The 13,461-nt window shown below is 38.7% G+C and overlaps 1 protein-coding gene across 1 annotated transcript; it reads left to right on the top strand.

Annotated features, from left to right (window-relative positions):
* Positions 1-9,873: 9,873 nt before the first annotated feature.
* On the top strand, positions 9,874-12,274 carry aqp1a.1 (aquaporin 1a (Colton blood group), tandem duplicate 1). The gene is made up of 4 exons (XM_075483175.1): positions 9,874-10,320; positions 10,897-11,058; positions 11,296-11,376; positions 11,695-12,274. The coding sequence occupies exons 1-4, from the start codon at positions 9,958-9,960 to the stop codon at positions 11,872-11,874; spliced, it is 786 nt and encodes a 261-aa protein (XP_075339290.1). The 5' UTR covers positions 9,874-9,957; the 3' UTR covers positions 11,875-12,274.
* The last annotated feature ends 1,187 nt before the right edge of the window (positions 12,275-13,461 follow it).

Below are 13,461 nucleotides of genomic sequence, written 5' to 3'. Positions count from 1 at the left end.
ATACATTGAGTCTCAATATATAAATTAAAAAAAAATCAGTTGCGATATCTCACCTGAACATGGAGTGGTTAATGCTGAGCATGTTTAACTCAAATCATTGTGAACAGATGTGCAGAAGCAAATTATTTCCGGTATCTGACGAGTCTGTTGCAATCTCAGTGACTGCTTTGTCTACGGTAACAGTGTTAAGTCATTCTTTGCACAGGAATTTTGGGAAATTTTCATTTGAAATGTGATAAGGTTTAACTGTGTCACAAATTGTGATTCACTGCTCTGGTAGTATAAGTGAACAATTCTGCAGTGTGATTTAATTTGGGAGTCAGCAATGTGTTGCTCACGTTGAGATTCAGAAAACACGCTGTATCAGATTTAGGAGATGCCACTTAAACAGAGGCCAATAAATCTTATCCCAGATGACACTTGTTTATATTCGTATAAATTCACCACATTCAAAAATATAAAAATTTTACATGTAGTCTTTATCTTGATTCATCTGAGAGAGTTGCACACACTCCTGTTTTTTTTGTTTTGTTTTGTTTTCTTAAGCACTCAAGTGTCACTGAGATGGCTGAGATGAAAAAGGGTTGTAATAATATATTACCGCAGCTAAGATTTACTGCATATTACACTTTACGTAAAGAATCCCCCTTTGGCCAGACAAGGCCCCACTTCCATTTACAATGCAATAAATTTCACCATACAAATCATTGCACATGTCGAACCCCTGGTTACCCATGTTGGACCCACTTTGTAGCCTCTTTAAGGATTTTGTCTGATCATCATAAATAACTGTAAATGTTGCATTGTTCCAAACAGAAGGATCACGCTGATACCACGTTCATTCCCTGGGTGAAACAGGAAATCATAGCCGCTGAAGTGCCAATGACTGAAATGAGATTTTCATTTGTTATAGAAGGGATATGTGCTTTTGTCTATGCGGTGCACAGGCGTCTTTACTTCTGCGAATGTTACGAGAGCAATATTTAGTGGCTAGCCAATGGGTTTATCTGAATATTTTCATTAATGGATCAAATAAATCTGGAAAAAGCGAAACCGGTTGTTTACAATGTAGTATAATGTTCACAAATAAAACAGACAAACAGGGGATTACTCAAGCATCTAGCCTCAGGGCTGGATATCAAACATGTGGTTGTGGATGCAGTTCAGACTGGATTGACCTGGAGAATACGACTGGCAATTGGGCTGGCATGACATCTCCATAGGTAGACAACAGCCTCCTGGGTATATTGAGTGTATCTATTGCAAAGAGAAGGTAGCAGCTGTGCATTGTGCGGCTCTTCATGATCAGGTGTACAGATACCAGGGAAGAAGGTCCAAATCAGGAAGATAAGAAAGGAGCAGATGATGCAGGAAACAAAACAAGTAAGGTATGGTAAGAAAGTCCTCAACACACAGAATGAGACAGGAATTACACCAGTTATCTCACAAAGAATGTAATCAAACACAAACTCGCTGCCATATGCCCTTGCGGGGGGGTTTGGAACGAGTGTATCAGACAAACTAGATGACAGCCAGGGATGAACTTGGTCACAGTACAAAGTCCTTCCTTATCAGTTGGCGCTGAACATGTTATTATTACATGAACACGTTTTCATGCCAGTGTCATAAGGCTTATCCCAAGAAAGACATGCAGGATAGCAGCGCTCCATAAAGAACTAATAAAGAGCACTGTTATCAGGAAACAAATGTCCTTCCTCAGTGATAGATTCACTATATGGGGCATTGTTTTTCTTCTAGGTGTGAAGCCATCATAAAATACTTTTGTATTCAGCCTGTGTTTAATCTGCAAGGTGTAGAGAGCAGCTCTTGCATCAGTTAAGGTATCGATTTCATTCAAACACAGCTGTCATGTGGATCTTGTGCTGTATTGTGTTTTTTCATAAATCTGGAGATCAATTTCACAGCAAGGTTTTTCAATGAACACCACATGGTGAGGAAAAGAGCTGTGCCAAAACCGTAATGTGGTTAGTCAACTAAGTCTCCTTGGTGATCTTACCGCAGAAATGCGTAAAATATGATGTGGTCTGTAATGTTTGCGCTGGTGTCATGGTATCAAAGACCCCTGAATAAGCCGTTCAGCAGTGTTTTTGTATGGGTTTTGTAGAGGTTTGGAACACAAGCATTGGTATTTACAATGGTAATAAACACTTAATGATTAAGGGGAACTCATCCCCCTAATAAAGGCCCTTCTATGTGTTTGTAAGTCTTTAAGTCACAAGAATGCTCGCAGTGTGACAATGGACATAAAGGTGGTCCTGTGTACACGGTCAAAAAAACGTTTATCCACCAAAGAAAAATCCAGATAAATCATGACAATTTACCACAGTTGAAATGGATTTTCTCTAGCAAGCTCAAGATCACTTCAAAGACTAATTGGTTCAATTTTAAACTTATATTAACCTCATATCTGCAGACAGGATAAATACAATCCAAGGGTACTAGAAAACTGATTTATTGTTCCAAAGTAGTTTTCCAGTTGGCACAAATAAAAGTACATGGATACTCGTAGCTGTCAGACTGAGATACAGTATGATGCATGAATCTAGTTACAGAGTCATGTTTTGGTACACAGCTCCAATGGCACAATACAAATCTTCATAGCAGGTCCAAAGAAATTCTCATTCTCATGAAGTCCTGCCCAAATTACTGATCAATGATATGGTGGGGCACACAAAAGCGCTACTGTCCTTTCTCCACAAAATGCATGCACAATTTTGCTGCTTGAAATATCAACATTGAGAACAATAAGAAGAAAATAGGCTAATTCAGGGGGTGCTTTTCTTTATTTTGTAATGGTTTGTAGTGATGTAGCTGACAGTCCAAACTGTCCCCATCAGCGCACTGACCCAAACTTCCTCCATAGCAGCTGTCTCATGATTGTGATTTGCCTGCCAATGCTAATGTCTCCTGGACAGAAGCTGTTCACCAGTGATGATTTCAGTGTGTGTAGTTTGGTAAATAATGCATCACTCTGTCAAAATTGAGATAATGAATCTAAATCCCGTCAAGTCATTTTTTTTTGTTTCTTTCTTTTTACTTTCACATGGTGATAGTGAAATCACTCTCTATATTTGTTTGGTTTAATTTCTTTAGTTTTAAGATGACATTTTTTTCCAATAAAATGGATGGAAGCAATTATTCAAAGGACTGTTTGCAAAATGCACTGTGACCATACTATAATTAGATTTGTTTAAGCAATTAGCAAAATGAGCTGCTAACTGTCACAAGTGGTTTCATAGGTCAATGGGTTTCTGTGTTGTCCATGTCCCACAACCTTATAATCTTTTATTCTATTTGTTCAATGCGCCGCTTTCCCACCGAACACTCAGAATGAGTTTGATTCCATCGTTCCCATATTGTTACAAAAACACAGTTTGACATGTTTTAGGTTTAAGTAAAACTAAAATGTAGGCCAAACTATAACAACTCTTACCAGCCAAGTTATTCAATGTTTGTGAATGGCATTATGCAGATTTTAGGCATTAATCATTGCGGAAAGGTGGTTAGAATTTAAAATTTGAGACCATGTTTTTTTTCTAAACTAGTAAAGCAAACTGATGTACTTATTACATGTTTATTGAACATGCTTACCAATCATTCACTATCCAGGCGTGAAAAGGGAATATCTTTTGTGCAAACAAAAAAAGAACTCTCAAAAAAGCTTGGGTTAATTATTCAACTTAAAGGTTTAAGGGTGAAGTGATGTATCATAAGAATGCCTCTTGGTAGAAGAAAAATCTTTAAAAGCTTGCTCGACTGTGTGAACTATCCTTCAATCATAAAAACTATTAAAGGACTAAGAACAAGCATCCTAGACATGACATACTGTAGCTTAACTAGAGAAAACATAATTATTGATAACTTATCAATTTTTCCTTTTCTTTCAGGTAGGCACATTTGGCATTTGACTATTTTTTATTTAATTTTCATGTCTTGCAAATATGTACTATTGTAATAGCCTGATTAACATAGACTTTCAAATCTCTTCGAGATTCTGGTCTGACCAAGACCATAACGAATACGATTCGAAATGGCCTGATCAACCCGCCTCCCTCGGGTTGCTACTGGTTGTGGCCAGAAAAGGCTGTGCCTAAGCTTAAGCCAATCACACCACTCTTTCCTCTGACGTATGATTTAGCTACCAGCGGGGCTAACTGGTAGATTAAACTCTTACCAAAGCCAGTAGGGAGCAAGGCGAAAACGTCTTTCCTGTCAAGAAATGATTCAAGGGCTGTTCTTTGCTCGATTTTTAACGAGAATCTCCCGTCGAACACTTTCATTACAGCATCTACAGCAGTGTCAAAAGCTTGACGCCGCTCCATGTTGATATTGAATGAAGCGCTTCCGTGTACAATCCATGGGTTGAGTGGCAGTTCAACCAGAGAGTCTCTATTATGAGGAGAGGGAAAACTGGCGGCTATTTCCGGGTGGTACTGCACTCTAGGGGCGCCAACGAAGCAGTGCAGAGCACGCCGAACTCTATGCTAGTACTATGAAATCCACCTTAGATGCAGCCATTGCTTTTGATAGAATTTTTTATATTTTTTCATTTTAATTTTCCTAAAGGCAGGATAAATTATCCTTTCAAACGGCACTTGGTTTGATTTTTTAGACTCACTAGATTTGTTTAAAATACACATTTATTGTCAGTATTGCATCCCGAGTGACGTCACGCATGTGGCATCACTTTACGGCATGGTCAGTCCTAGCGCTGAGCTAGCAGAGAGGGGTTAGCTCAAATAGTTACAGATTTCAGCACAGCCCTTTTACATACTCTCTGACTAGCCTCTGGTTTAGCTTTGGTTGTTGTTAGCGGCACCAGGTTAGCACTCTGGCACAGTGGACGAGTGCCGTAAAGCAGCCGGTCGTAATCAGCCGTGCGTTCTTCAGATTCCATTAGCTAGATGCTAGCGGATACTGACTCGCAAATGCCAGACCTGTAAGAAAACAGAAAGCTATAACTCCCAGGTTATTGTACTTTTGATATAAATCCACATCCCTCTGTCAGAAATCACAGTATTATTTTCAGGTTTCAGCCGCTAGCGGGGACATTTTTTGAGTTATTAGCGCCAGCCTTATGGAAAATGGTCATTCTGCACTCGCTCGCCAGCGCCCCCAGATAAAATCAACTGAACTGCAGCCAAATTTTTTTATAATGGGGCGAATAGGAAGTGGAACGGCTGTCTGTAAAAGGGCTGTGGTTCAACCACGTCACTACCTTGAACACGCCTCTACCCTGGGCCGTTGGCGCTGCTCAAAGTTGATTGCTTCCCGACAAAGTGGGTGGAGTTCCCATTTTTTCGGGAACTCGAATCCACCTGAATGAGCAGTTTGCCTGAGTAAGTGTAGCAGAGCCGAAGGTGTTGCGTCACTGCGAGGGCGGAGCCTGGGTACTATTGTAATGCAAATAAGAAGAAAATCCCCTGTTGGCAGCAGCTTCAGATTTTTTGGGGGGGTCGTTAAAGCACACAGTAGAGAAAATCCTTATTCCCTAGTCATAGATTTGTGGCCGTTTCAGATAGAGGATACACATTCTATGGCTCTCTGCAACTCAGTTGTCATTCTTCTGTCTTTAGCACGTTTACAATTATCTGTGAGTACATGTACAATCTGCTTTTATGGTGAGGATATCAGAGTCAACAGTTCCACACCAAAACTTCACTGATGTTTATCTTCTGCATGTACCATTGAAGAAATCCAAACAGTAGAGGCTGAAAATAAATGTGTTTAATAGTTTTGTATATATATATATATGAGTATACTTGTTTTTGAGAATAAAACAGTCATGGCCTGTCCTGTGGTTTGTGATGTTCCACCAATGGGGCATCTGTGGCATACATTGAATCTTTCCTGAGATAAAACCTTGATTTTTAATGGTTAAATTAATCCTTGTTACAGCCGAGGTGCCCTTGAGTAAGGCACTGTACCACCATGCTCCCTGGGTGCTGAATGGCTGCCCACCACTCCAGGTTGGCATCTGTCTCTAGTGAGTGACCCTGTGCATGTGTGTGTCAACAGGTGCCAACCTGGATGGGTTAAAAGCAGAGGACAAATTTTGTGTGTATGCATGACCAATAAATCTGATCTTAATTACTGTAGAAACTTGCCATTTACATTATCCATTTAATTGATTTGTACATCCTCTTTTCCATCCACCCAGACATATTGTAGAGACTCTGCATCTTGACATAACTGCAGGTAACACTGTCTTGTGTAAATCAATATCTGAAATCAGGTACTCACTCTTTGACGCTCCTACTATAAGTTCAGCTTCTAACCATTGTCCGTTTGCGATCTATATCTAATTTTCACACTAAAGAAGACACATGCAGGAAATGCGTACATACACAGACTAGGGTCTCCTCTACAAAGCTGTTAGTTTCCCTGAGAGCAGCTTGTTTAATGTCAGGCTCTCCAGAGTGTGACATAGATCAATATCCCATCTCATTTGACTCTGCTTAGCAGTACTCCTCTGGCCAGGAACATGCCAAACTTTCACCACTCCTGCATACACAAATTTCATTTAATGATTCAGTTACAACTCTGTTTCTCAGCCGAGTCTTCGGGTCACACGTGTCCTGGAACGTTTTGCTCCAGTGCTGTGTATCAGGTAGGCAGAAGTGAACCCAGGACAAAATGAACACTTGAAGATATCTAGAGGTCTGAGAAAGAGGCTTAATGTTGAAAATACCGGAGTTCCCCTTTAATGTTTGTCATGCTATCAAAACATAGTTATATACCATAAGCCAATAAGGTGGTAGTCACATTCAAACAGATCAGGCTGTCTTTTAAAACTTCTTGGAATTCATACACCTTAGTAAACACATTCCTGACACTCTTCTGATACAGGAAAAGCCTACATCAACTAATGATATGAAAGAAAAACAGTTCTGTTTGTGTGTTACATTTTTCAGATTTCTTCTTGCATTATCGCTTCTAAAGTAAGGTTCTATTATCCTTCCATATCAAAGAGATTAGGTAAACTCTCACTGTGGAGCTTGGATAACCAACGGCTGTATATGCAGTTTAGTTGGTATTTACAGTGATTAGACTTGGTATTCGTTTATAAAGGGTGTAGTCTAAGATGTAAATGTTAGCTTAATCAGCTATTCATCGTAGTCTGTGCTGTATGCTGACATTAGTGGGCTGCTGTTAGCATTGCAATATGATAGCTATGGTATTTCAGTTGTGTGAGCTGACAATAGCAAAAAGAGTGTATTCAACATTAAAAGTGAAATACTGAATCTGTTATTCAAATATGGTATCTACTTACTGCTTTACTGTTAAGGATTTATATAAAAAAATATTATGTATGTCTTAAGACAACTTTTATTTTCAAAATTCATTCTTCTTTTGCTGAAAATGATTTCCTTCCCTTACTTATAAACTTCAACGGTAGGATTTTCAATCCAACACACGAAAAGGATTTGTTTGTTTATGTTTGCATCTCTGTCATCAAACCATGTAACTGTACATTTGCCCCTGTGTTGCAACATATATGGTGAATACAATGAAACAGTGCAGAGCAATTTGAGATTTAGCGTTTGCAACCTAAGACTGTACACCAGCAATTTGTTTATGTCATTTTGCATTGCAGTGTGAAAGCTGGAAATGTTGTCTTTATGGAGTGGAGACAATGTTCAGTTTAAAAAAAACAAAAACAACACAAATGTACCCAAGAAACTGTCAGCTCAAGGTTTATCGTTGTCAAAATTGTATTACAAAATGTGTGAGCTAAGTCAACTCTTTGCCTTTTTGGCACTTAAAAATTTTAAATATTTTTTCATCTGTATCTGTATAGAGTGAGTTTTCTTCTTTCCACTGTCACCTTGTGCATGGTCTGGACGGGGAATCGAACTGAAAAAAGTTTCAGCCTTTTTTTTTATTTGGCATTTTGGTTTGAATTTGACTCATTTGGATTCTAATGAATTCTATTTGATTGGTTTATGATTATATTACAACAAATTAGAATTGGCCTGCATTGGACTGTATCTTTATAGTGCCTTGAGATTTGTTGTGATTTAGCACAATATAAATATAACTGAACTGAACTGATTTGATTGATAAGGCATAAACGGCTTACCTGTCAGCTCTGATGTTTGATCATCAATTCACTGACAGACATCATAAATGATTAGCTAAATTCTACAGAATGAAAAGAATCACTTCACATTTCTGATACATCCAACGCACATTAGCTGAACCAACTAATGACACAGGCTAATTTCTCAACCATTTTCTCCAAAATTCACTAATGTGCCTTGCCGTAAGCATTAGTCATGAATGTCTGAGAGCATGACTCTGGTATTGCATTTGACTCTGTCCCCTGTGACTTTCCTATCGTACTAAACATGACCCAAGCTTGTAAGAGTACAATCAAGAACAGTAAATAATTAAAAGGTCATATATATTTGTTTAAGGACAGAGTACTTTCTTTCATCTGCCTTTGATAATGCATAAATTTTATTCAAAAAGACGTTATTTTAAGGATTGATTAACAGGGATAAAACTGTTTAAAAAGATTAAGTTTATTTAGTCATGGTCAAAAAAAGTATGTCTATAGTAAAATTAGCAGTGCTCTATGAAAAAAAAAAGAAATAGAAAATGTCCTTTCCACTCATTTCTTCTGTTTTTCACAATACTGTGGGTGGTCAGTCAGTGATAGTTGATGTAAATTGAGGAAGAATAAAGAAGCTAAGTAATGAGGAAAGCATAGATGAAATTAATCCTGCATGCCATGTCTGATTTATTTTTTTTATTTATTTATTTAAAAAAAATCTTTTTGTACAGACAAAATATGCAATACAGTATGGGTCACGAAATACGACTAAATTGGACAGTATGACATCATCTGAGATGCATGCAAGGACTGACAGCTGTTTGTTAGAGCATGTCCATGACTTGAGCCAGGTGCAACAGACAGCTCAGTTCACAAAGTTGATGTTTTACTCCTTGCTCAGCATTACAACCCATCATATCGTGAACATCTTCCCGGTTAATGAATTACTGTTGTTCTATCCGTTAGAAATAAACCCCTTGTTATTTCACATAGAAAGTTAATGTTGCAGTCTACTGTGACATGCAACGTGTTTTTATCTGTTCAGTTCTCATCGTCAGTGTCTCCTGCCTCTTTTGAAAGTCAGAATTTTTTCATGCTAAAATTAGATTTGACTGAAAGCAGTAACTTTCTTTGTTTTTGTTTTGGCTTTTTTTTTCTTTCTTTTCACATTAATAACAAGTTCATCCTTCTCCATTCTTTGTCGTATAGAGTACCTCAGACCTGGCATGTGAGATGTAGTTTTTGATGGTTTTGAAAAACCCAGAAATCCCGGTCTGTGGAGAAAAGGGTGAGGTCTGAAATGAGTGGACGGGAGTTGTCTGTCTTTTCTCTGGTACTCCCATATGTTCTGTCAGTGATTCATAGTATCCACAGGAGTAAAAGACAAAATTATGCAACACTGTACCACTGAAGTGGAAAAGATCAATAGGCCAAATTAAGCTTAAAATGCATAAAAATTACAATTAAATCAAATGTATTCTCTGACTGTAAAATCTCCATAAGAGACTGTGATGTAAAGCTGTACATTCTTGTATGAGAAAAAAATTAACCTTTGGATCCAGCTATTTAAAGACCCAGTTGTGTTATTTACAAAAGTCCAAAGACCAGAGAGTGTAGCAAAGGAAGGTACTGGGGGGAGAGGGGGCCAGAGGACAGAAAGAGGAGGGAGTGTGAGGAAGCAGAGGGAGGGATGTGAGAAACCAGTCTTTTGGATTTCTCATTAATTCAGTGTGGCCCTCTCTTTCAGTTTTTTTTTCAAAGCCCGCCCACTGACCATTATCAGCACAGGCCTTATATATGCAGCCCGTTGCTGTTGTTTACGAGTTCACACACTTTGCAGAAGGTCAGCTCACACTCACCGCCGGACAGCAGTCATCATGAGGGAGTTCAAGAGCAAGGAATTCTGGAGGGCTATCCTGGCCGAATTTGTTGGCATGACCCTTTTCATTTTTCTTAGCATCTCCACAGCTATCGGGAACTCTAACAACGCCAACCCAGACCAGGAGGTGAAGGTGTCTCTTGCCTTTGGACTAGCCATTGCCACACTGGCTCAAAGTTTAGGCCACATCAGTGGAGCCCACCTAAATCCAGCAGTGACCCTCGGGATGCTTGCCAGCTGCCAGATCAGTGTGTTCAAGGCAGTCATGTACATTGTGGCTCAGATGCTGGGTTCAGCCCTGGCCAGTGGTATTGTGTTTGGAGCACGTCCAAGTGCCACTACTGCACTGGGACTCAACTCTGTGAGTAAAAAGTTTCATTAAGCTGTTGCTGGCACAACATAGGGTCATACTGTTTGAGATTTAAATGAAGGACTTCTGAAACATCACACATTTAATGTACAACAATACGATGCAGTGTGTATCTAAAGTAAAAACTGAAGATTTTGGGAGGATATAAGTTGTGGATCTTGTTCTTTGGAAATTTTGTGACCACTTTATGTTGAGAGGTGGTGACACATAATTGAAGCACAACACACTACCACAGCTGCAGGATATGGAAATGAAAATATGCAGTGTCAGCCATTTGGTATCTACTATCAATTGTTTTGGCAAATTTGCCTTTTGCACACAAAAATGCTTAATATATCTGCAAAGAATAACAAGAGCTTTCTTCAAACTCGATGGCAAAAGGCTGGAAAAACCTGATAACTCATAACTGAATAACCATTGTGGGATTTTGGCATCACTGCCAAATTGGTGTCAGACAAGTGGAGCAATGCCAGCAGCTGCTAAATATGAAGTGGCTGTGATGGGAAACTATCCATCTAAATGACACAGACTGACAGTGTTGTTTTGCAATTCTTCTAACTCTCGCAGCTCAACGGTGTCACTCCCAGCCAAGGCGTGGGCATAGAGCTTCTGGCCACCTTCCAGCTGGTTCTGTGTGTCATTGCAGTCACTGATAAAAGGCGGCGTGATGTCACCGGCTCTGCACCCTTGGCCATTGGCCTCTCGGTCTGCTTGGGACATTTTGCAGCTGTAAGTTGTACCTGATAATCATCCCCAAAACAGGGCAATGTTTATCCAGGGTTATGTACAGTGGTTTTCAGTGCAGGGAACCAGGAGGTAGGAGGTAACATGACAAAGCTCTCAGAGTGAATGAATTCCATGCATTGCTTTTACTAATACCATTTACTCCAGTCAGGTTCTATTACAGCACCAGACCATGTAAGCTGCATATATTCTCTTACGCTGTCTCTTTGTTGGTGGTTACAGATCAGCTACACAGGCTGTGGCATCAATCCCGCTCGCTCCTTCGGTCCAGCTTTGATCCTGAACGATTTTACAGACCACTGGGTAAGTCGTAAAGGGAAGCACACAAGCACTATATGCATACCTCACATAACACTTTCATGCACATTATTTGTCAAACTAAAATAATTCAACAACACCCTAACAGATGACTCCATTACACATTAATGCAGCCGCACAAGTTAATCAGTTATAGCCTATTGTTTTTCTATCTATATTTCAGCCTTTATGAGATATTGACAAAAGTAAACCTTCTGAACTAGCCTGGAATGTGTGTTTCATTCCTTTTTTTTTTTTTTTGTGCAATAACGGGTACTTTACGCATGACTCCATGCAGAAGCTAATCAGAGTTATCTATTTTAGGTGTACTGGGTGGGGCCACTGTGTGGTGGTGTCGCAGCAGCTCTCATATACGATTTCTTGCTGTCCCCCAAATTTGATGACTTCCCTGAGCGTATGAAGGTCCTGGTCAGTGGCCCAGTGGGAGACTATGATGTTAATGGAGGCAACGATGCTACAACTGTGGAGATGACTTCAAAGTAGCTGCTGTTAGAAACACTTTGTGTCAATGTTCATGTCTTTACTCTTGTTTAAAGATAAGTAGATGAAATGAATAATAAGAAAAGCTCTTGAATTTAGTGTAGGACCTTAACATTTTTGTGTTATGTAAAATACCAATGAGGATTGTTGTCTACGGGTCGGTTAGCATTGCTTTCTAACTCACTCCTTATATTGACCCAGCACAAACTTTTGATCCAAACTGCCACTCAAGCATACAAGTTGGGGTTGAGAGTCTTTTTTTCCATTATCAGTATTCTATGTTGAGCCATTCTTTGTATATTTCTATGTATCTATATCACTTCTTATATCTGATGGATAATATATTTTGTGTGCACCCAAATGTCTTTCACTTTTTTAAATAAAATAAAACACTTGATGTGAACCTTTGCTCCTCTTTTCTTTTCTTTTTTTTTATCATAGTTTAAGTTTTCCTTCTCTATATAATTGCCATAAATCTACCCTAAGGTTTATAGCTACACAAAGAAAACAAAAGTATCAACACCTACAAATTAGATGAGTAATGTTAAAATAAAATAAAAAAAACAGATCACTATGTTAAACTCCAGGTTTATTGGATGTGGTTGGATTATATACCATGTAAACTAAGATAATTAAAGTACTAGAAACACGATGTATGCACATCAACTTAAGTAAATCTTGAACAACCAAAATGTGCTGTTTCATACTTTGTGCAAATTTTCCAACGAATTTGAAAATTAGCTTCAGAATTCAATTTTGAAACACCTATAAGGTCTGGCCAGTTGATAACCTTGTGATGGATTTATCTAATAATGAATAAGACCGGCGTGGTCGCCATTCGCCAATCCATGTCACAAACATAAACAAAAAGGTCACATCACTTAAAAAGAGGCTCTGGAATTTGTCATCACACTCAAAGTGATGAACTGGTATTTAAGTACACAATATAATTAGAGTTTTTGATATCATCTAATGTTGTGTAAAGTTTGGTTAAATCAACATGTTAGCATACACAGTTGAATAGTTATGTACAGATGTTATGACATGCTACAGTTTTACCCCTGTAATCAAGAAATGGAAATCACAAAGATGAAGAGCTGCAGAATTATATTCTTCCATGTAATGTGACAGGGTTTTATATGCTGTAAAACTCAGGATATGTTTTCCAGTGGTATGTTGACAAAGAAAAAGGGAAAAGATGTATCTACCAAAGACATTAAAGACGTAAAAGCATGCAAGCTTTAAATAGGGTTGTGGTTAAGATCATATTGCTTGAACCTCACTCACTCCAGGAGCTTTTCAAGGATGCTTGCAAATTTCTATGTTTAGTAGGCGTATTCAAAGTGAAATAAGCAAAGTATCTAAAACATTAATGGAGATGTAGGCCTATTAATTGGTACACTGGTGAAGAAAATGTCCAATGATAGTCACAGATTTGTGCACTGGAAAGTTTATCAGAGTAGTGTTTGCCAGTAATAAGCAGCAGAAATACAATCGTCACACTATTCAGTAGTCTTCCTGTTAAATACGAGCTTTCACGTATTGACTGTTCCGCACACAGTCGTTTGCCACAAAAGTCAGCCTCTCTGT

The sequence above is a fragment of the Odontesthes bonariensis genome, chromosome 14 (genome assembly GCF_027942865.1).
Source record: "Odontesthes bonariensis isolate fOdoBon6 chromosome 14, fOdoBon6.hap1, whole genome shotgun sequence".
Lineage (NCBI taxonomy): Eukaryota > Metazoa > Chordata > Actinopteri > Atheriniformes > Atherinopsidae > Odontesthes > Odontesthes bonariensis.
The sequence above is the reverse complement of the archived record's forward strand: the minus strand, read 5'-3'. Positions and strand labels throughout refer to the sequence as shown.

What these genes read in the sequence shown, in the direction of transcription:
- aqp1a.1 (XM_075483175.1), top strand. Translation starts at nt 9,958, where the DNA reads ATGAGGGAGTTCAAGAGCAAGGAATTCTGGAGGGCTATCCTGGCCGAA. An exon ending in CTGCACTGGGACTCAACTCT is followed by an intron (nt 10,321 to 10,896) that starts GTGAGTAAAAAG and finishes TAACTCTCGCAG; the next exon opens with CTCAACGGTGTCACTCCCAG. An exon ending in GCTTGGGACATTTTGCAGCT is followed by an intron (nt 11,059 to 11,295) that starts GTAAGTTGTACC and finishes TGGTGGTTACAG; the next exon opens with ATCAGCTACACAGGCTGTGG.